Raw genomic sequence first — 24,958 nt, 5'->3', positions numbered from 1 at the left:
TATAAAAGAAGTAAACTTTTCCAAGCTTATTTCTTTATTCACAAAATTTGAAATCGAGATCTTACTTAAAAAAAATCAAGCTCTTTGTCACCCGAATTAATAGGCGTTGGTATATTTTTTATATAAATTTTTATCAAAGAGGTTTACTTCATTATTTTTTGTGTTATATCTTGGTTTTGATCCAAAACGCTTTCCCACACAAGAATTTAGCTTCTTTTCCCACAAGCCTTAATGTCCATTAAACAAAATTTATGTAAAAATATTACCAAACAATAGTTGCAGCAATGAGTAATAATTCTTGATCGCTTTTATGATGCAAAAAACCTGTATAAATACCCTCCTTCTTTCTCGGCTTCCCTTCATTAATATCTCTTCTTTTCTTTTCTTTCGTATTCCCAACTTCTCTATTATATTCTCATTCGGAGTTAGTTACTGCATTTGCACATTCAAGTGAACCACACTCTTTCTTCTTCTTAGGCTTTTTTGGTTTGGTGTTAGATACAAACAAGATACAGAATTTGGTTTCCAGCTTTACTTACATTTCCTTCTCTCCTAGTTTTAACTCTTCTCAGTTGCAAATATGGGTGAGAACGCTGCCACCAAGAACCACCGCCAAGTCTTTAACGTCTCCATCGGTATCCCTTCTCAGAATGGCTCAGAATGTTTTGATGACGATGGCCGTCTCAAACGAACCGGTACATATTTCACTCCCTTCCCCTGTTTTTGCACATTAAATTTAACCTCTGCTTTTATCAAGATATAAATGAACATAAGGATTCAACGCTTTGTATTGGATCCACAGGAACATTATGCACCGCCAGTGCACACATTATAACAGCCGTGATTGGATCTGGGGTTCTTTCTTTAGCATGGGCCATTGCTCAACTCGGGTGGATTGCTGGTCCTGCTGTAATGTTCTTGTTTTCCTTTGTCACTTATTACACTTCTGCTCTCCTCACCGATTGTTATCGGACTGGTGACCCTGTCTCCGGCAAACGGAACTACACTTACACCGATGCTGTTGGCTCCATTCTTGGTATTTTTTGTTTCTGCTTAATATCCCTTGAAATCATGCTAATTTTTGGAATAATGTTAACAATGTTACCTATCAACACTAAAAGCATCATAAAAGAAATCGGTAATAGGTGAAGACATTCAACATGAATATAAGACTTTAGGTAAATCAAGACTTAACAAACGTCGGACAACATCACTCAACTGATCCTAATCAGGTGTAGATGAATTTGGAGGAGTCTACTTTGTGACAAACTCGGAAGAAATGAAAAGCAAAAACAACACATGCAATTTAAAATCAATTGATAATAAGTGAAAAAATTCAACTTAAATATAAGACAACAGACAATCTAAGATTTAACATACATGTGATAAATCTAAAATTTATCATATTTGTGATAAACTTTAATAAGCCGATCGCATGTGCGTAGAATTACCACGTGACAAAGGTAACAACCAGAACAAACACAAGCACGAGAACATAATAAACTTGACCCTTAGTATCATGTTAACCATATAACCTAAAAACAATTGATAGTAGGCAAAGAGACCCAAAATTAATGTAAAATCACATATAACCCAAGAATTAATAATGTGAAATAAAACAGCTTAGAAAATTTTTCTTCTTTCTATTTGATCAGGTGGATACAAAATGAAGGCATGCGGGTTGATTCAGTATCTAAATCTTTTTGGCATTTCCATTGGATATACTATTGCATCATCGATTAGTATGATGTGAGTAATAATTTCACCCAAAAAATTTATATGAAATAAATTGTTTCTCGTGTAAATTCCAAATTATTGTGGTTGATGTGCGTGGCTTATGACACCTATTACTATTTTGAGCTGGCAGGGCAATAAAAAGGTCTAATTGTTTCCACGAGAGTGGCGGGAAGAACCCGTGTCACATGTCCAGCTATCCTTACATGATTATTTTCGGGGTCACTGAGATCTTACTTTCTCAAATTCCAGATTTTGATCAGATATGGTGGCTCTCAATTGTGGCTGCGGTCATGTCTTTTACCTACTCTGGCATTGGTCTTGGTCTTGGAATTGCGAAGGTTGCAGGTATAGATGGCTTCTTAGATCAACTATTAGACGACTAAAGTCCAAAGCATGAGGATTTTAATCTTCTTAAAATGATGGTTTGTGTTCATTGTCGACAGCTACTGGAACTTTTAGGGGTAGTCTTACTGGAGTAAGCATCGGAACAGTGACACAAGCTCAAAAGATATGGAGGAGCTTCCAAGCTCTTGGTGACATTGCTTTTGCATACTCATTTTCTGTGATTCTTATTGAAATTCAGGTATGCCTCTCAGTTCTCACTCTAATGAGAAAGTTCGGTTTTGGTTGAAATATATAGTACGGACAGTAAATAGCTTTGCTTCTGGTGTTGTAGGACACAGTCAAATCCCCACCAGCAGAAGCAAAGACAATGAAGAAGGCCACTAAAACTAGTATTGCAGTAACAACAGCATTCTACATGCTCTGTGGCTGTATGGGCTACGCCTCCTTTGGAGACTTTGCACCTGGAAATCTCCTTACTGGTTTTGGTTTTTATAACCCTTTTTGGCTTCTTGATATTGCTAATGCTGCTATAGTAATCCACCTTGTGGGAGCATATCAAGTGTTTTGTCAGCCTATTTTTGCCTCCATCGAAAAATTGGCAATACAAAGATGTCCTGAAAACTTCTTTATTAAGAAGGAGATCAAAATCCCAATCCCGGGTTATGGTTCTTACAAACTCAACCTTTTTAGATTGGTTTGGAGAACAGTGTTTGTGGTCTTAACCACAGTAATATCGATGCTGCTTCCTTTCTTCAACGATGTTGCGGGAATTCTGGGGGCGCTTGGATTTTGGCCTTTAACAGTTTATTTTCCAGTGGAGATGTACATTCAACAGAAGAAGATATCCAAGTGGAGTAGCAGATGGATTTGTCTGAAGATGCTAAGCATGGCTTGCTTGATGATTTCGACTGTAGCCGGTACAGGTTCAATTGTTGGTGTGATTCTTGACCTTAAGGTTTACGAGCCATTTAAGACTACCTACTAATGGTTGCTTGCTTTTGTGGTCGAAATCAAGAAAGAAGCGTCGCTGGTTAATTCATAGGTCAAAGATTTGTGTGGGTTTTCACTTGTTTGATTTACTTGGTTCAGTTATTGATGTTAAAGAAAGCAAATGTTTTTGTAAATTATGCACTATTTGGATTTGAAACTGTTGTAATCTCAAATTCCGTTTCTTTTGAAGCACTCTGTTCATTAGTAAATTATTTAGGGTTGGACTGTTTCAAGAGGGATGTACCGAATAAAATCTAGAAATCTTTTATCATTTAAATAAAAAAATTATTTAAAGTTATTTTTTTGCTAACCCTTATTTATCTATTAGTAAAAAAATCATAAATAAGTAATTCATGAAATTCAACACAGAAAAAGAATTGTATCAAACAATTAAATCACATCAACATGTATTTTTTTATTCAAATCATATCATATAATTATATTATTAAAAAAAGTTAATTATTTAATATATATTATATGTGATAATTAAATTATAAATATTTATTTCAATAGATTTATTAATTATTTTACAATAAATAATTGATTTTGTTCAATAATATGAATATATGGAATAATTTAAACAAAAATGACATATACTAACATGGTGTAACTATTTTATATAATCATTTTTTTTTTTGGATAACACTTGGTAAAAAAATCATAAATAATTTACCGGATGTAATTTTGACAAAACTGAAAATGATGTCAATATCAGTTAACTTAATCTAATAATTAATTAGATCATCATTTTAATACAAAATGTTAAAATAATAATTTTTTGTTTAAATAGAAAAAATTTACGTATATAACATATAACCATACTCAATCCTAATAAATATGATACATGCAAAATAATAATAATATTAATAATATTGCTGGCTTAGTTCAATTCGTTGTTTTCTCTTTGATAATCAATGAAACTAGTTTTAAGTTCGTGTTGTGTACGGGTAAGTCAACGACTATAATTTTCGTTACATATAATATTATTAGTGTTAAAAGAGTTATATAAATAAAAGTTTATATTGACATGATAAATACACAGTTACATTTAACATGTCCACTCTTTTTTTTTTTTTACAACGATGGAAAATTAAGTTTTAATTTCTATAAAATATTTTAAAATATTATGTAATTTCAAAAAATTAAGATTAGAAAAATTGCTATTTCTTCTATTCAAAAAATTAGTTGTCAAACATTACTTATTTGAAAATTTAAAATATTATATTTGTATTATACTCGAGGCAAATGTATTTAAAATAATTTTTGTAATATAACATTATTTCAAAACTTAATATAATTACAAATTTAGAGAACAAATTAAAATTTATTTTTATGACTACAAATATATTGATTATGGTTGACAAAAAACACTTAAGTCACCCTAAATAATTTGTGTCATCATTTTATTCACAATTGATTTAATTATTAAAAATAAAGCTATAAAAGTACAAAACAAAAAAAGTATGATATAGATTTTTTTTCTTAATCAAAAGCTATAAAGTTATAAAAGTACAAAACAAAATCAATATAATCTATCTAGTAACCTCTCAAAATAAAACAAAATAGTTGAGTTTCTACTAATCAATATCTTGTAAAAGAAAAAAAAATTCTAGTAATACTACATTTAACATATATATAGAAAATATCAAATATTCATCTTTAAATTATAAATTAGAAAAAAAAAATTACACTAACATTTATAGTTAATAAATTGAAATTCTAAAAATAAAACCTAACAATTACACATATAAAAAATATGAGTAAAACCTCAATAAACTTACAAAAAAAGAACAAGAAAGATTATAAAATAAATTTGTTATAAGATAATAAAGACAAAATTGAAGAATAGTCAAATATGATTTGCTTAATATTCTTTTTGGAAGAACATTTGCATTTGTATTGTTTTCAAGACACATTATCATAAATGCATTAAAAATTTATTATTATTAATCATATAATGTAATAAGTAATAAAAGACATGGAATTAATGTGTTTTCCCTTCAAAATTATTGATTTTGAATTTTTACCTAATCTGCTATGTTTAAGAAAAAATAAAATCTTTCCTAATTTAATGATATCATTATTGTCAAATATTAATGAGCTTTTTTTCTTAAAATTTGGATTTTTGTATTTGTGATCACATTAATCATAATTCACTCGTAGAAGGCAATGATATTAGATATTCAAAACAAATAAATGCAATTAATTTAATAAAATATTATTTTTAAATTACAAATTATTAAATTAAATCAAATGCATTAATTAGTGAACACATGGCTTTAATGTGGACTATCTATATGTCAAAAACTTAAATTATCTACATAGGACAATTACTATTTTTATTAAAGGCTTTGACTTTTATATATTTATATAAAATTTGTTAGTTATTAGTATTTCTTATACTAATTTGTCACATTTATCTTAGGATGATGCATGAGTCTTTTAAATTGATACTCAAATATCCGTATGGGGCAATTGAAGAGGAATTCCTCCATACATTTGGTTTGGTTTAATTTTTAAAATTTTAACAAGCCTAATGCGAAAGTGAGCAGCTAAGGAAGAGATAAAGAAAAGGAGAAAATCTCAAATGTAGTGCTTTTGTTTTAAACAAATTTAAGGTTCTCTTTTACTGGTACTTTTTTTTTTTTTTTAATAAGTATTGGTACTTTTGTTAATAACCTTTTGTTTATGACAAAAAAATGAAAAAGCATTTGAATACAAAAATAGATAATAATTTTTAAATATTATATATTAAATATGTACTTTTTTAAATAACAAATTACGCGATTTTATTTTTAAACAAATTAGTTTTAAACCCATGCTATATACAGGGTAAACAATTTTATTATATTTTTTGTTATATATATTATTATTTATAAACAAAATTAACATATTTTATTAAAAAAAACTATATTTTCATGATATTTTTGTTATTAAAATTCTAATTTTAATAATATGAGTAGTAAATTTATACAATGATATTCTAAAAAGACTTAAACCTATGATATATAGATTAAGATTATTAATTTGGTTTATGAATTAATTGGTTATCACTCCTCAAACAAATTAAGATTATTAATCATCAAGCAAATTATGAGAAAATATTTATTAATCCTCACAATATATATTTTTTCAAATTTGTATTTCAGATCATTTGTGTAAAATTTTCCTACCATTTAGTCAAAAACCTTTTTCTTGAAGAATACATTAGTAACTCCTATGTTGTAGAGATAGTTTAATCAATAGTAATATGCCTTCCCAAAAGGAGGTCACAACAAACTTGAATTCAAACTTTCCATAAAAAATAGTAATCAAAATAATACAAAAATAAATATAAAGTGATAAAAACTTTAATAATAATTGACTTTATTAATTTTTGAGTATTTAATCCATTTATGTACAACATCACAAAAAAAAGAAAAAACCTAAGCTACCTTTACTCTATGGCTAAAAGAGTATCATGAATTTGAATTTTTTTTTTTTTTTTTTGCAATGAAGCAATCTATTTCTTAAGCATCCCAAAAAACTCACTTATATAGATCGGTCTTACAAGTAATTATGGAATGATTTATAACTTTTGAATAATTAATTGATTAAAATAAAATTAAAGAATCAAATTAATAGTAATTTATGCTTAACAATTAGAATAATTAAACATAATTTATATTTAATATATTTGAGAGAAATGAAAAGAGAAGCATTTTGAAATTAGTGTAAGAATGATGAATGAATTTGTTTTGATTTGACATACGAAATTTAATTTTAATTGATTTGATCATTAATTAATCATTTTAAAATCAAGCTATTAAAAGAATATACATAACTTAAAAGATGGAGCCTATTAGCTTATATTTTTAAAAAGTTGTATTTTTTTCAATAAACATAATTCGAGAGTTGAGCAATATAAAAGACACTTTAAACAACAGAGACCAAGGAATGATTCAAAGTAAAAAATTGAAGTGAAAATTGGGCATTTATAAAAAGATATAAAATTAGTGAACAGTGATTAAAATTATGTTACTTGTCAAAATAAAAAATCTAGAGTTATATATACAAAAAGTTTGTTGTAGGTTAATTAATAAGCAACTTTAAAGTGATGAAACTGAATATTGAAATAATAAATATTGTAAGTGAATGGTGATAAAAAAAAATTCAGTTGGAAATTGAGAGTGAAATAATATAATTAATTAACTTAATAACGAAAAATTAATTAAATATTTTTGTTTTCTACATTTACACATGGGTTAAATCAATTATTCGGTTGGATATCATACTTAATCAAACATAATTTTATCAAATAACTGGTTAGGTAGTTAACTCTTATATCACATACATATGTAAAAGATAGGTTAAATGAAATTTTGAAAGGAAATAAATATAATAAATGTAATGAAATATTTTAAAATTTATATGAAATCAAATAAAACTAATTAAATGCAAGACATGTGGCGATTATTTAAGATCGTCCACATGTCAAAATAACAGACCATCCATATTAGATTTTTTCCTTTTTTGCCAAAGGTTTTGGCTTTTATATATTTATTACTTTGTGGCCCATGCAATGCACGCATTATTTATATATATATAACTATACACACAAATAAGTATTTTTAATAAAATAATATAAAATTTACATATCTTTATATATATATATATATATATATATATAAAATCCAATTTACCTTTTTAAGAAAACAAAACTTTTGTCAATGAGATCTTTTCTTAATTATTGGTAAGGAAAAAAGATCTTGAAACCTTGAGATCCAGAGTTCAAATTTTATCATATGTAGGTTTGATTAAACTTTATATTGGATTTGTCTAGTTATATCCTAATATAAATATTGATTGATTTATTTGTTTAATTTAGTTTAGTGATTTTCTAATATGAATGTAATATTTGAACAGTATTATTATTAAAAAAAATCAAAATTTGCATCAACTCAAAGTTCTTCATCAATGTTACATTTTTATGTTTATTCTAGTTAAACATAAGTTAGTTATATAAAAATAACTTGTGCATTATTTATGTTTACATCAATTTCACATTAACTCAAATTTATCTATTAGGATTATAAGAGTAATATAGATATATTTTGGTGCAATTTCAATAATATTTTAGCAAATTTAATTTAAAGAAAATGTAAATATAATGTTTTCTTTTGACTTTTCTAAGAAAAAATTAAAAGAAAAAATTGATTCTAATAAATGACTATGTTTACTTTTTCAAATAATTTATATTTATTGTTACTCATGATAATCTATTAATAAAGTAAATCAAGTTCAAAGAGAAAGAAAATCTATGATTATAATTCATTATATATGTACTTGTGAGACTTGAGTTTAAATTTTTGATATTGATGGTTTAGCAAATAATCGCATAGCAAAATTGTCAACTAAAATAAAAATCTCAATTAAAATCAATGTAATTCTCTCTCTTAATTTAGAAGAAAATTAAAAATGAAAAATGTTAAATGTAAAAGCAAGACAGTTGACACAACAACATTCTACTATGAAATTATAAAAATTATATATATATTGCCAATTTGCTAAAGGATTGGTTGCTTATTAAATGCAATCACTAAATCTTGTATGGCGATAGAAGATACCCTAAGCCCTACATTTTAAAGGAAAAAAAAAGCATTGTTAAATAACATGAAATATATCAATAACATTTTTTTTTCTTGTATATTAATTACTATATTTGCATATATAATAACAAAAAATTGAAGTTTAATCTATATAGCAAGTGCAATGGAATTACTTATCAAATAAGATATTATGAGAAAAGTAGGGTTTCCACCCTATCTGTTTTGATTTGTAAAAGAAAAACAACTATAAGATCTAAGATTTTTTTCTTCTATAAAACATAAATATTATATGATAATTTAATAATTATACATTTTTAATTTAGCAAATAAGATTATGTATGATACCATTATACCATTATTATATTTTGCATAAAAAAAATAATCTCAATAAAAAGTTAAAAAACTAATCAAAAAATTATGGGATCAATAAACAATATCATATAAAAATGGAGAAAAAATGTCAAAATAACTTATTAAAAAGAATCTAGAATGAGAATGGGACACAAAAAGGAAAAAAAGAAAAAGAAAAAAGTTAAACAATTACACTCATCGAAATTGTCACACCATTCTTAAAATAGTACTGATAATTTTTTTCTTTCATGTATATGAAGATTCTAATTATAAAATTTTTTCATATTGATTTAGTTTTCAAGATTGAAGATCCTGCAGGAGGAAAATTTTCAAATGTTGTTACATTAATCCTTTTATTGATAAATAAGTCAACGAACTCATAGACATAATTCCATTCATACCTTGAGGACTCCAAAATCTATATTTTTCACATCTTTGCCATTAGAAAATTAAGCCATCAATTGAACACTACGATTTAGGAGAAGATGAATCTGTACATTTTTTAACTGCAATTAGCAAATCAAATACACAACTATTCTATTCCATAAGATGCATGGTAAGAGAAGAAAAAGAATTACAAAGACATAATAAAAATTATGTCAATTTATAGGAGATTAATAGATAAAAAAGTTATTACATATATAACAAAAGAAGTTTTAGGAGATTAATAGATAAAAAAGTTATTAAATATATAACAAAATAAGTTTTAATAATAGATGATGGCTACATATTAAATGTAAATATTCAAAATGCTTAGTATAGACAAAGTTCACTCACCATCCACAGATCTATAAATGTCAAAGTATACGAAAGAAAGCAAATAAGCTAAGATTGAAAAGGAAAAAAAAGGTGAAAGCTATGATCTATATAGTGATACTTATAAATAATGCAAATGTTAAAAAAAATGTAATGGAATCATTGTATTAAGAACCTAATATTTATAATATCAAATAAGAAAGAAAGTAATAATAGAATTCAATGATAGTAATTAATGAGTTTTAATAAAAAGGGAAAGATATATTTTGAATTAATTCGGTATTCAATTTTAAAAAATTAAGAATTAAATAAGTTTCCTTCTATATAATTCAATTTTAAAATTTGAAATTTTCATTGAAGATGATTAAAGAAAATGTTTATATATTAGATGTGTTGACAAATTTGGTTTTTAAATTTAAAAGCATATGGATGGCAATGTAAATTAGTTTTAAAAGGTTAATTAAAGGGAAAATTAATTAGTCAGTTTTCAATAAATGGTTTTTCTTTTTGGAATATATCATGGAAACTAGTTAAATGTAAATCGAAAATCTATTTGTGGAACATATCATGGAAACATATCATCAAATTAAGAATAGTTGTTAATCTTTTCTCATAAAATAATTTTTTATTTATAAAATTATTAGAGGTGATTTCAAATAATTGATTTTAAATTAATGCCTACTTTGACTGTTTCCACTTTGGTGTAGTAATCTTGTTTTATGTTGGAAAGTCTATGTTTAATATTTTGAAAAGTTCTTATCAAAGAATAAATTATGTCTACAAATATATGTGATTGCAAATAGAAAGAAATATAAATATATATATATATATGTTTGCAATTAATTAGACTTTTTATTTTAGGTTTCAATTTCTAGCATTATATATTTGTCTTATATATTCAATTAGATTAATAAATGCATAAATTATTTTTTAATTAAACACTAAAATTATAGTTATTAAATAGCCAATATTTTCAAAGTATATTTTTTAATTATAGCGATCACATTTTATGCTTAAAATTAAGAATTGAATTTTTTAAAAATGATTTATGATAATTGATTTGTAATGTAAATTTATAAAAGGTGAGAATATTTTATTTTTATAAGATAATAAATATACTTAATTTAGTCAAAATAAATCTTTTAAAGAAATAAATTTTATATGAAATTAAATCAAAATAATTAAATGCAGTAAACATGAAGATTTTTCAAGATTGTTCACATGTAAATAATATAAGCTATCTGCATTGGATAATTTTCATTTTTGCCAAAGGCTTTGGCTTTGGCTTTTATATTATATATATATATATATATATATATATATAAGATTTCAAGAAATTTTGCTTAATTTTCTTGGAACCCAAATGGATTATTTTAAAGGAATGTATTTTCAAAATGGTTTTTTTTCCGAAAGAAAAAAAGCTTATTATATGATTACGATGAAGTATGAATTTGGAAAAGTTTCACTCAAAAGAAACAAATAGAGCAATAACTAAAACAATGCAAAACCAAATATAAAGAAATAAAAGAATTTAAGAAGTAATTGGTTCTATTAAATTTTGTGCATCTAATCTATCTGCGTGTATAACATCACAAAGAAAAAAAAAGAACCTAAGCTGTTTTTACTACATGGCAAAAGGAATATCAAGACAATGAGAAAAAAAATATTAAAATGATAATCTATTTCTTAGGCATATCAAAATACACTTATAGGATGGGTCTTAAATATAATTATGGAATGATTTATAATTTTTGAATGACTAATTGATTAAAATGAGTTTAAGAACCAAATTAATATCAATAATAATATTTTAAATTGAGAGTAATTTATACTTACATTTATAATAATCAAACATAATGTGTACTAAATTGTTTGGGAGAAATGGAAAAGGAAAATTTTATCCTAATGAAATTCATTTGATATTATATATGCAAAAATTAGTTTTAATTGATTTAATCGTCTATTAATTATTTTCAAATAATACATATACATATTAATCATGTATATTTATATATAAAACATAGCTTAAATGGTAGAGTAAATAAACAGGTTATAGGTTAAAAAATTGGCAATTGAAAATTTTTTTATATAAATGTAATTTAAGAGTTGAATATTTAAAATTAGGAAAATAGGTCACAAAATTATTATATAATGATGACAATTAAAATTTTATTACCTTTAATATGAATTTAATTGAGAGTAATCTAAAATAAATAATAAAATATAAATGTAATTAACTTATTAAAAGATACATGATAATTTTTTAAAATTGTCCACATGTCAATAATATAAGTTATCCACGTTAGATATATATTTTTTATCAAAAGTTTTAGCTATTTATATATTTATTAGTTTATGATCCGTACGATGTATGAATTAATATATATATATATATACACACACACAAACACACACACACACACAAATAATATTCTTAATAAAAAAATACAATTTTTATATATGCATATATTTATGTGACATCTAAACAAAATAAAATTTAAAAATATTCAATGAGCAATATCATTAAAGAAAAGAAAGTGAATATATCTTATAAAAAAATTTTGGATTAACTTAACATTACTTCATTAATTTTGCATTATTTACGATTATTCCAATTTAAGATAAGTTAATATTCTTTTCAAAAAAAATCTTTTATTCCAGTTTTGCATTATTTATTTTTATTCTAATTTGAATATTTTCGATGTAATTAGTTATAATTTTGTTAATAGTCAACCTTTATTTTTTTAACTAATTTGAATAAAAAATTATATTCTATTACTTATCTTAAATTACTCTTAGTTAAAATTTATATAAAAGATAATAAAACTTTAATTGCCATCATTAATAGTCAATTCTTTTCTTTTTCATACTAGCAAATTCTTCGTTGTAAATGTAAATTTGTATGTTACAAAAATAATGTTAAAGATAGTTTATATCATGAATAGTTGGTTTTTATTTTTAATACCTCTTTTGAATACTAATGAATAATGCCAATTTAGATAAAAAAAATATCACATAATGTTTTAAATATAGGAATAAATGCAATAATTAATAAAAAATATAAATATAAAATTTTCCCTTTCTTTTTTTCTTTTTGGTTATACAAAAATAGGTAAAAGATATTTATATATAAACAATACATATTTACAAAATGACAAATATGAATAAGAAAAAGGAAATATTAGATATATTTTTTAATAAAAAAATTTATGAATTAAAATGTAGTCTTATTGAATTAAAGAACATTATATAAAAATTTTTTCACATTGAAATAGTATTTCATTTATAATGATGCTCTTTGAGTTAATTAAAGAAATTACAAAAAAAAATAAAATATAAAAATATACAACTAAATATGCATGTGTATGTATTTTCAATTTGAAAAAAAAAAAAAAAAAACTACCCACTTAAAAAATCACACTTTTTTAAAGTATTATTCTCTTCCAAAGTACCTATGTTCATATATATGGGAGATTCATAGATATTACTTATAAAAATTTATTCATAAAAAAAAACTATTAAGAAAAGGTGATAATAAAGTTTAAAAAATAAAATCACTTACCATACCATTAATATAAAGATGTTAATGACAAACAAACTTAGTAAATACTAAAATAACTTAATGAAAAAGTAAGATATGCCAATAGATTTGCAATAAAAAAATTGTATAGTATCCGGAGTAATATAAATAATCTAATAACATGATAAATTGAAATAATGTAAAAATTAATAATAAATAAATAAATAAAACATAAAATATATAAAATCAAGGAAGTATATTATAAAATATACTACAAACCAATAAATTAAGGTAGCACACAAATTAAATTAAGTTAAAAAAATAAAAGAAAAATGTTTTAACACCTATTGATTATTGCATAAAAAAAAAATGAAAGGTTAGTTGGTAATGTTTAAAACCCATGGCTACATTCACCTTCATAAGATGGTATTTATAGGCAACATGAATTATTTATGACAAAAAGAAAATCCCTATGATTTTGGGTGAAAAATCAAAATTTAATTAATTTAATTATTTCTATACCAAGAAAAGCAAATACATGCTAGTCTTCAACGGCAGATTCCTTTCACAAAAAATTTACATATTACTATATATATATGGTATACTTTAAATTTTCTTAATTTGTAACCAATTAAAATTTTATATTATAAAAAAGAACTTTTTCTTGTATAATTAATTTAATTTAATTTGATTGATAGTGATTTAATGTATTTTGTAGTAATTTATTTATTGAAAGCAAGAATATTAGTTATTTAGTAGTGAATAATTGTAATTAATTTTTTAAAAATTATTTATTAAATTAAGAATGTATATTTGTTAAATGTAGGACATATGGCAATTGTCTAAAATTGTCCACATGTCAAATTTCTTATATAAATATATAAAATTATTATATTATTTTTATATGAGATATGGGATACACGACTTGTTAATGATAACCCGTACATATAAAATCTAACATTATAATGTATGATTGATTTTATCACAAAAACAAAAATCTAACATTACAATATATCATTAATCTTTTATAAATATATAAAGTTATTATATTATTTATATATATTTATATATGAATAACATCCATTACTCAATTGGATATTATATTTAATCAAATATGAATGTATCAAATAATTAATTAAGAGTCAACTATTGATCATAATTATTGTGATTATTAAATTTTATTTATAATATTTTTGATTAAATTTCAATAGAGGTTCTTTAAATCATTAAAAAAATGTTTAATGATAATAATTATAGTATTTATTAATTTTTTGAATCATTAAGAAATTCTTTGATTATAGTGTATCATTGATTTAAATTTAATCTATAATTTCATATATTTTATCTTATATATAAGGTAAGTTAATTGAAAATTGAAAAGAAAATAAATATGAATAAATATAATTAATACAGGATACGTGGTGATTGTTAAAAGTTGTCCATATGTAAATATTATAAGCCATCAACATTGGGCAATTTTCTTTTTTACCAAAAAGTTTAACTTTTATATATTTATATAAGATATAAGATTAAAAAGGTTATAATTGATGTTACAATAGTAATTTCCTTGTACATTTGATTTCGTCATTTTTAAAATTTAACAAGCCTAATACGAAAGTGAGTAGCTAAGAAAGGGATAAAGAAGAGTAGAAAATCTCAAATGCAGTGGTTTTATTTTTGGTTAAATTATATAAGAGATTTCAATATTTTGCAAAAATTTAAAATTTAATCTCTATATTATAATTCATATAAATTTACTTTTCGTACTATTTTGGTTTAATAATTTTAGTACAATCATTAATTCCATCAACTTTATGTTGTTAAAAATATTGATGTGACATTGACTTTCTAATATAGTAATTTGGATATATGAAATCAATTATTAAATTATGCAAACGATTCATGTACTCACTTGAAATTTTAAATTTAGTCCATGTGCTTGCAAAAATTTTGAAATTAGTCCCCTTAATATAAAAAAATATTTTAATTGTTTTAATAATTTTTTAGTTTTAAAAATATTAAATTTATTTTTTAAATATTTTAATATTTTAAATTTATTTTTTGAAAGTTTTGGTATTTTTCAAAATTTAACATTTTTATTTTAAAAATATTTAATTTTATTATTTTAAAGCTTTTGGAATTTCCATAAAAATTGCCCAATTTTTCAATTTTTATGTTTTTAGAAAATTTTTATAAGATTTTATATTTTAAAAAAGTCTTTATAAATTTTTAAATTTTTGTACATTTTTTAATCTTATTTAGTGAAAAATAAATCAAATACTCTTGGTATTTTGCTACTTCTCTATTATATCTAGATTTTTATTTTCTTCCATCTTAAATATACCAATTAGAACAAATTTTAAAGACCTATGTCCTCTTTATAGTTTATTCATTTATTTATTTTTCATTTAAATATTAAAATAATATAGAAAATTTTACAAAAAATAACATAAAAATTAAAAAATACAAAACAAGTTTATAAAAATTCTAAAAAGTTAAAAACAAAAGTTTAAATATTTTGATTAGATAAAATTCTAGAACTTGAAAACATATAAAATGTAAAAAATGACTTTTATTTAAAAAATTAAATATTGAAAAAATTAAATTTAATATTTTAAAAAGTAGAACATTTTTTAAAAAATTTAATAGAATTAAAATTTCTAGAAAATTTCTAAATTTCTAAATATTAAAAAATTAACAATGGAAAAACTTTCAAAAAATGAAATAAAAAAATATATTGAAAAAATTAAATTTAATATTTAAAACAAACTAGAAATTCTCTTAAAAATTCAAAATATTTTTTATATTAGGGGAACTAAATTTCAAATTTCGTGAGAATATATACGTTAAATTTCAAATTTCATGTCAATACAAATATCATTTACATAATTTAACAATTGATTTCATCTATTCAAGTTGCCACATCAGCAAGTCAAGGCTATGTCAACAAAATCAACGTCTACATCATTAAGTCAACGATCACATCAATATTTTTAACTATAAAAAATTAACAAAGTTAATAATTGAATTAAGATTATCAAATCAAAATAGTATGAGAACTAAATTTGTATAAATTACAATATATGGATTAAATTCTAAATTTTCGTAAAGTATAAAGACCTTTAGCAAAATTTGACCTTTGTTTTTTTAAAAAATATAAAGTTCCTTTTATTGATCTTTTATTAAGTACCCTTTGTTTATGACAAAAAAAAAATAGAAAAAGCATTTGGATAAAAAATAAATTGTTAGCTAAAAGCATAGATATGTAATTTAAAAAGAGTGATTTGGGGTAACTATAATTTCTTTTCCAAATTAAAAATTAAAAATATGTTAGTGGAAAAACAAAAATTCAATAAATATATATGTGAAATTCAAACATAATTAATTTAAAATAATAGAGGATAAAGATAAAGGCAAAACCAAGAATGGTAGGCACGGGCTTAGTCCCCTAAAAATATTTGAAAACCCTTTTACAACTATGGCTGACCCCATGCATTATATTACTTTGACCCCTCATTACCCTTGGAAATTAATACTTAAGCCTCATCTCTTTATATTTGGCTTCGCCCCTTAAGAAGGGATAGAAAATTCAAATTTCAAACACAATAATTTATAGATATTTGCTTATTCTTCAAGGCATCAACGTGCTCTCCCATACCTTCCTTACCAAGAGTCTAATCCTCTCTTTCTTTAAATCTTTACAAACTACCTTTTCTAGGCTTAAGTATAACTTTTATATATAGTCAATACCTTTCAAAGTTTATGCAGTAACCTTTAACTTTCTATCTTTCTAGGTTGGGGTACTTACCTCTAATTTCTATCTTTTTAGGCTTAAATAGCAACCTATACGATTTTATAAATGAAGTTTACAACTAAATAAACCTGTCAAAAGGTTGGATATTTGCCTAATGATTAAAAAAGAGATTAACAAAGATTGCATACAAGAATTAAAAAAAAAAAAAAACTAAAAACACTAGAAACTTGAAAACTCTTGAATTACTAGATTTTATGTTCTTGGATAATGACTTTCTATTTTGGAAGGTTTTTGAAACTTCTTTTTATAGTGGGATATGAATTTTAGTTGTTGTGTATTATTTAGATGAGAAATAACTATTGAAAACTTTAAATTTTAGCTTATTTAAAATTTATTTTGCAATATGGGATCAATCCTTTATTATAAAGGATCAATGTTTTTGCTTCCAAATTAAAAAATTTGATCGTTAGGAAAGTACTAATGCTTTCAAGATAGTGGTCGATCCTTTCATGAAAGGATCAATCATTTGATAAAGTGATCAATCCATTGATTACAAATTTGAAAATTTAGTCATTGTAGGATTAAAGGATTGATCCTTTCAACATTTCTTAGCCAAAAGGGATTTTATTTTGAAAGAGTCAATCATTTAAGAAAAGGATTGATCCTTTCTTTACAAACATGAAAATTTAAGTATTTTCCCTTGAAAAATGGTTGGCTTAATCCCAAAATTCGTTTTACCAAAATCATTTATTTAAGAAATCAATTTTTTTAGAAAATGACTTAGTTCGAAACATTAAAGCAATTTTGAAAGTAATTTCTAAACATAAGAATAAATGTTTGCGAAGATTAGAGCTCAATACATTTTCCTTTTCTAGAACAAAAACTGTAAACAAAACATCTTTGAAAGTTTTCTCTTCTTTAAAACAATAATGCTAAAGGAAAATTTTTCTCTAAATATCAATTTGACTTGTATTTTCAAGTGAAGCACATAGAGAATTTTATTTTCAAAATACACAAAAATAAAAAGAAATTTAGGTTTAAAAAACAAATTTAAAGTTTTAGTCATTTCAAAACATTAATCAATTTGAGACTAACAATCTTTTTTTTTTTTTTTTTATAGATAACAAAACTTTAAGACAATTTGCTTTTTACAAAAGCTCTTTCTAAATTTGTTAAAAAAGTAGTCAAAAAATTTGAACAACTCCTTGTTAAATAAAGCTAGTTTCATAGTATATTTCCACAATTTATAGCATAATCTCCAATTCAATATTCCTACATAATTCATTTACAAGATATATCATTTAAACAAATATATTCAAGATAACACAATATGCCAACACAATAAATGAAAGCACATGTAGCAATGATAAATTCATTTAAGTATAAATCTTAAAGATAATAAAATATGCCAACTCAATAAATATTCATTTAAGCACATTAGCAAATTCATTTGTCAAAGCAAATTTGTCCATCATAATATCTCCTCTTTTTTTTTTTCATAAAAAAAATCTATTTAAGGCATAGAACAATGTTGAAAGCAAACAATTTAGTTAAGCACAATAAACCATAATAAAAGCATGAGAAATACATATATTCAATAAAAATATCCATAATAATATTCAAATACATGTATTCAAGCATAAAAATATAAATGTATCAATGTTTCAATTTAAGCGCTTTAGCAAAATGCCATAAAATCATAACATGATATTTATGAATAAAGAATGTCGTAAAGGTTTTGGGGATCATTAAACGAATTTGGAAAACAAAAGATGGAGTCACCACCAATATTTTTTTGGCTAGGTATAATTGGCCACTTATTAAAACTTATCATTTTAATTAATTTATTAAAAAGATAATTTTTGAGTCTATGAAAAAACGATATGACTTTAAGAGTTGGTTCCTGTGGAAAAGGATTAGCACCCTCACAATGCCTGTTTAAAATAGCACCAATTAATTATGTGTTATCTTTTTTAGTAAGCTTGAATAAATAAATAAGTATCATATATTGAAAAGTTCTAAAAAAATATTTCAATACTCTAGTAATATTAAAAAAAATAAGCTCACCTAAGAAATTTTTAAGAATTGCTACTCGAAATTCTTAAAAATTTTATCTTTGGTGGTTCATATTTATTTTCATAAAATATGATATCTATAATTTTTAAAACAAATAATATTTTCTAAAACTCATTTTTATGCCACTTAAAAAAATGATAAATCTTTATCGAAAATTAATCTAAATATTTCAATACATTGGCGACATTTAAGATAGATTTTTTTACCTAAAGATTCCAAAAGAATCACTACTTGGATTTCTTTAAGATCTCATCCTCGAAGATTTTTTGTCTATTCTTTTAATTATAAAAAGTCATGTAATAATATAATTATCTACAAATATATTTATTTCCTAAAAAAAAAACACTTTTATTTATTAAGAAAAACTATTCAAATTAAAGAAAATAATTATAAAATGAAAATTTTTTCATATTAAAATGAAACTTCTGAATATTCCAATACTTTGATAATTTTTAGAAGACTTTTCTTACCTAGAAAATTCTCAGGAATCACTACTTGGACTTTTCGGAGTCCCATCATCGAAAATTCTCACTACTTAATTTTATTATTATTAAAAAAATGCTTTTATAAATATGTATATATATATATTTTTATCTTTTTACAAGAATTATTAATTAAAAAATTTTGTATTGAAAAGAATTTCTAAATATTCCAATACTTTGGTAATTTTTAGAAATCTTTTCTCACCTAGAGAATTCTTAGGAATCATTACTTGGACTTTTCGAAGTCTCATCATAAATAATTCTCATTACTTTAAAATCAGGTAATAATATTATTATCTATAAACAAATTTATTTCAAAAAATGTATATTTTCATATAAAAAACTACTCAAATTAAGGATAATGATAAAATGAAAATCTTTTATATTGAAAAAAAACTTGTAAATATTCCAACACTTTGGCAATTTTTAGAAGATTTTTCTCACTTAAGAAATTCTTGAGAATCATTACTCAGATTTCCTAAGGTTCCATCATCGAAAAATTTATTTGCATTTAAAACTATGTACTACAAACAATCAAGTGGAATATGTATACAAAAAACATATATTAATTATGTTTCAATCCTTTTTATTTATTTTCTAATTATCACTAAAAATTTGAAAAGAACAAAGTAAATAAAATTTTTTGATGAAAATTTTCCTATGGTGCCCCGATACTTTGGCAATAATTTAGAAAAATTTTCTCATCTAAGGATTTTTTAAGAATCTCTACTCGACATCCTTAGAATCTCATCCTCAAAAATTTCATTCACTTTTTCCTTTCTTACTTAATTAATTATATTTTTAATCTAATTTTTAAATTATAATTATACCAATTTCATTGCTAAAAGAGTCATTAAACATTATTATTAACATATCTCAAAATTTTAGAAAAATAGACAAATGAAACTTTTTGTATTGAATATTTTCCTAAATACTTCATTACTTTGGTAGTACTTTTAGAAAAATATCATCACTTAGATATTTTAGAGAATCGCTACTTAGATTTTTTTAAAATATCATCCTCGAAAAATTTCATTCAATTTATTGTTAATAAATTTTGCATAAATCTAACACACATGAAAAACAAATCACTCTAAAAATAAATTGGAATATAAAATTTTAAATTGCATAAGAAATCAAGATAAGCATATAGATCCACTCACAATAGTCTAAAAAAAAAAAAACAAGAAATTTTAGTTGTAAAAAAAAGTGTACATAGCTTTGAATGATAAGTCATGCATGAAGAGAGGCATTATGGAGAACAAACAACTTTTGGCATGTAGTGAAACTTTTGCTCATTATTCAAGTAAAATGAAAACTTAAGGCTTCTCACCATTCCAATGTCACTTTCCCATGCAATATTTTTTAAAGTCATAAAATGATAAAAGAAGACTTTCACAAGTCCTAAAACTACAAGTCCTACAATCTATATTTTGAGGACTTTTTCTTCTTCTTTTTTTAGTCATTGGTGGAGTTTTCTAAGGCCATAATCACCACTACCTTTCCTCTAACTAATGCTCTTTTTTAAGAAACAATTCAAAACACAAACTAAAGAAACTCCAACCATAATACTTATAGCATTAGTACATGAAAACAGACTTGGAACTAGATTAGCAAATACATCCACATACAAAGCATCAACCAAAAAATGGACACAGTAGCAAAAATGGACACCAATCTAACTTAAACTAACAAATTTGTATCAAACAAACTAGTGTGTAGTAAGGGTGAAGGCAACAAACTTGAAAGAAAAGAGAGCTTGGTTCATGAAAATGACAACATCTAAAAAAAAAAAGGCTACCTTTGCTTTCCCTTTTCCCTTCAAAAGCTATCTCCTTTTTTTTTTACAGAATCTCCCTTAGCTTTCTTCCTTTGGCAACTTTCTTTCTTTTTCCCTTTTAGTAGCTTTCTCCTTTCTCTTTTTTAGTAATTTCCTCATTTTTCCCTTTCAACAGCTTCTTTTCCTTTTTCTTTTCTTTTTCCTTTTCCTCTCCATCTTCTATATTTAGCTTACATTTCCTTTCATTTTTATATCCCTCTTTCCTTTTTCCAGCCTTCTAGCTCCCTCCCCTTTTCTTCGACAAGCCCCCACCTTTTTTTCAAGAGTCAACCTTTCAAAAAATCTCATTTTGGATGAATATAGACCCTTAGATGAAATCTTTCATCCAAGGGTCAAAGCTTTTTTTTTTTTTCTTTTCAAGGAACCACCTTTAGCCATTGGATTAAGATCAATAAAAGATCCAATGGTTCACATTATTTACTGCAAAGGTTGGATTTTTATATCCTCTAAACCAATGAAAAGACCATTTTACCCATAATGTAAAGTTTTTGGTATTTAGACTATCTTCTTAGAAATCAATGTTTTCATGCTCATTTTTATGATTTTAAAACACTAAAAATCATGAAATATTATAAAATTGAAATCTAGAAAGTTTCATGTGTAGATACCCAATTTGGTCCAGGCCCGGATCAATTGGGCCTAGTCCAAATGGGTAGGCCCATTTTATTTTTTATTTTGTATTTTATATATATTTCTTTTTTGTATCTTATGTATTATTTATTTATTTATTATTACTATTTATTAATATATATTTTTTATTATTTATCTGTTAGTATATGTATGTATGTATTTATTATTATTTATTTTTTTATATATTATTATTTATCTATTATTACTATTTATCTATAAATATTTTTATTTATCTAATTATTTTCTTTTAATTATCTATTAACATTTTTTTATTTGATTTGATTTTTTTCTTTTTATTCAGCTGAGATTAAGATGGAATTTGGGAATTCTACTGTAGATTTAGGATTCAATCAAAGTCCATATTAGATTCAAGGATTGAATCCCAATCTAAGGAGTTGGGATTGATCAGAAACTCTTCTTATCAATCCCTATAAATAGATCCACGAATCAAAGGATCAAAACACAGAAACGTAGACACTAATTAAGAGAGAGTGAAAAGAGAAAAAAAAAAGGCGTCCAGAAAGGTCAGAGGCAATTTCAGGATTTTTTAGAAATTTTGGCAAATTTTTTTTTTGAAAATTTATGGAAAATTTCCATATTCCAGTTGAATTTTTCAACGAAGTTTGAATTTTTTGGTGACTTTTTCGGTCAAGTTTGAAATTTTCGACCAGCTACCTAGTTTTTGACGATTATTTCCAAAAATCGATCAACTTTTCGGTGAACTTTCGACGAAAAACCCAGATTTCAATGAAAATTTTTAGAATTCGACGAGATTTAATCGGAGTTCTTCATCTATTTAGAGAGAGGGGAGAGAGAAGAGAAGAAGAGAATTCTGAAAAAAATTAACTTTTAGCCTTATATACCTCCCCAAAACAACGTTTTTGCGTTAGTAAACCTATAGGATCCGCACGTTTTGCCAAGATCCAACCTGACCCGAGTGCCAACCTGTGTGTGACCCGTGTGTGACTCGAGTGCGAAGCCGAGCCGAGTTGTTCCCAGTTTTTTTTTCATTTATTTTTTATAATTTATTTTATTATTATTATTTATTAGATTAGAATTATTTAGTATTTTTTATTTTATTTTATTTTTATTTTTTTCTTTAAATAAAATTCCAAAAAAAAATTTTTTTGAGGAAAAGTTAAAAGTATTAATTTTCCTTGAAAATAAGTTTTTCTAAAAAATATTTTTGAGGAAATGTTGAAAGTATCAATTTTCCTTAAAAATAAGTTTGTTTTAAAAAATATTTTTGAGGAAAAGTTGAAAGTATCAATTTTCCTTGTACAAAAGCAACGAATTTTTGAAGAGAAAAAGATTTGTATCTAAAACTGAATCATTTTTTTTTCTTCTTTTCATTTTATTTCTTTTCATTTTTATTTTCTTGGATTTTATTTAATGTTAAATAATCCGACGATGGAGCTTCTGCAAGTGAAATATAGTTTTTTTGCATACTCTTGAGGTAAGTGAATTTTCTCAAATTTTTGCTAAAAGTATTAGAGTCAATTGAGAATAATTTTCGATAATTAATTACTTGGTAAAATTTTAAGGCTTATTGGATAATACAAAATTAAGCTGGTACTATCTTTCGATGGGCGTTGTGAGGGTGCTATAACCTTTCTCACACGTAACCAAACTGTCGAACCCTATTCTAGTTAGTAGACCTGAATCTACTCTTTTAGGTACCCTTAAACTTAGGTGTTCCCTGAAAGGATAGATCTTTTAGGTGGCCAATCGCAACTAGATAAAAAAGATTGGTGGCAACTCCTTGAAGTCAATGTCTAGCGATAAATCTCTAGATCTAGACATTATGACAGCTTGGCGACTCAGTTGGGGACGTTTGAGAGTCAGGCTAGCAAATAAATTTGTGTTATCCAAAAGCCTAATAAAATTGAACCTTTTGTATAGATTTTTTATTCATTCATGTTTATTTACTTTATTAATTATGTCATTCATATGCATATACATAACATGAGCTCTATACCTAAGCTTTGTCCCTTTAGGAGGGAGTAAAGTACCTATTGTTTTCGTGAGATCTAATGCCTCCGTAGTGGCTAGCGAAATACTCCCACTCAAATTGAACCTTTTTCGCTTGTAGCCTGTAATAGGTAAGGATTAGGGTGCCTTACTAGTCTGTGATAGACAATGATATACGAAGCAATTTGGGAACCTTTAGACTTTAACCTCAAACCCCATATAGTGAACCTTAAGAATGCCTAACCTATAGATAGAGCCATCATTCTTCTCTTTTAGAATTAACCAAAAGTATAGGATTCATTCCTCTTATTTTGTGTGATGTTTTAATTTACTTAGTTATTTATTTATTCTTTTTTTTTTCTGGGCATACAAACCTTTTATCCCATTCTTTTGCATTGGTTCATGCTCATATTATAAAGTTGCATAAAGAACATTTGCTTGAAAGACGATCTTCAACAAAAAATTTTCATGAACTCCACAAAACAACTAGTTTGTTCTTCATCTGTATTAGCACCTTGTGAGTCACCCAACGAAGTAAGGGTCTAGTCAGAAAAGATTTAACTGAAGATGAGGGATTGTTTACCAATCAAATATGATTCTACCTTGTTTCAAGAAACATCTATCCTCTTCAAACAAAATAATTTAGAAGATTTGGTTGATATATGGAAGAAGATGAGTCCGTTAAGACAAGAATAATTTTGTTAGAGACACGAGCATATAGCACACCTTCTAGTAGTAGTTCTTGACGATCAACTAATCAGAGCTGCAGCATAATTCTTGGATCCTGCATACAAGTGTTTCATCTTTAATAAAGTTAATATGACACCAACCATCGAAGAATATTCAATTTTATTAGGTTTGCACCTCAAGGCTCCTGATAAGATATATGTCAAAAAACACAAGTTAGGGTTTCGTAAG

General features: G+C 24.4%; 1 protein-coding gene across 1 annotated transcript; it reads left to right on the top strand.

The window, feature by feature from the left end:
• The first annotated feature begins 363 nt into the window (after positions 1-363).
• Positions 364-3,245, top strand: LOC111292105 (amino acid permease 4-like). Its single transcript, XM_022884320.2, has 6 exons — positions 364-695; positions 803-1,036; positions 1,656-1,749; positions 1,868-2,082; positions 2,181-2,320; positions 2,414-3,245. The coding sequence occupies exons 1-6, from the start codon at positions 581-583 to the stop codon at positions 3,065-3,067; spliced, it is 1,452 nt and encodes a 483-aa protein (XP_022740055.2). The 5' UTR covers positions 364-580; the 3' UTR covers positions 3,068-3,245.
• The last annotated feature ends 21,713 nt before the right edge of the window (positions 3,246-24,958 follow it).

Source organism: Durio zibethinus, chromosome 10, assembly GCF_047325235.1.
Source record: "Durio zibethinus cultivar Kanyao isolate XHJ-2024 chromosome 10, ASM4732523v1, whole genome shotgun sequence".
NCBI lineage: Eukaryota > Viridiplantae > Streptophyta > Magnoliopsida > Malvales > Malvaceae > Durio > Durio zibethinus.
The sequence above is the reverse complement of the archived record's forward strand: the minus strand, read 5'-3'. Positions and strand labels throughout refer to the sequence as shown.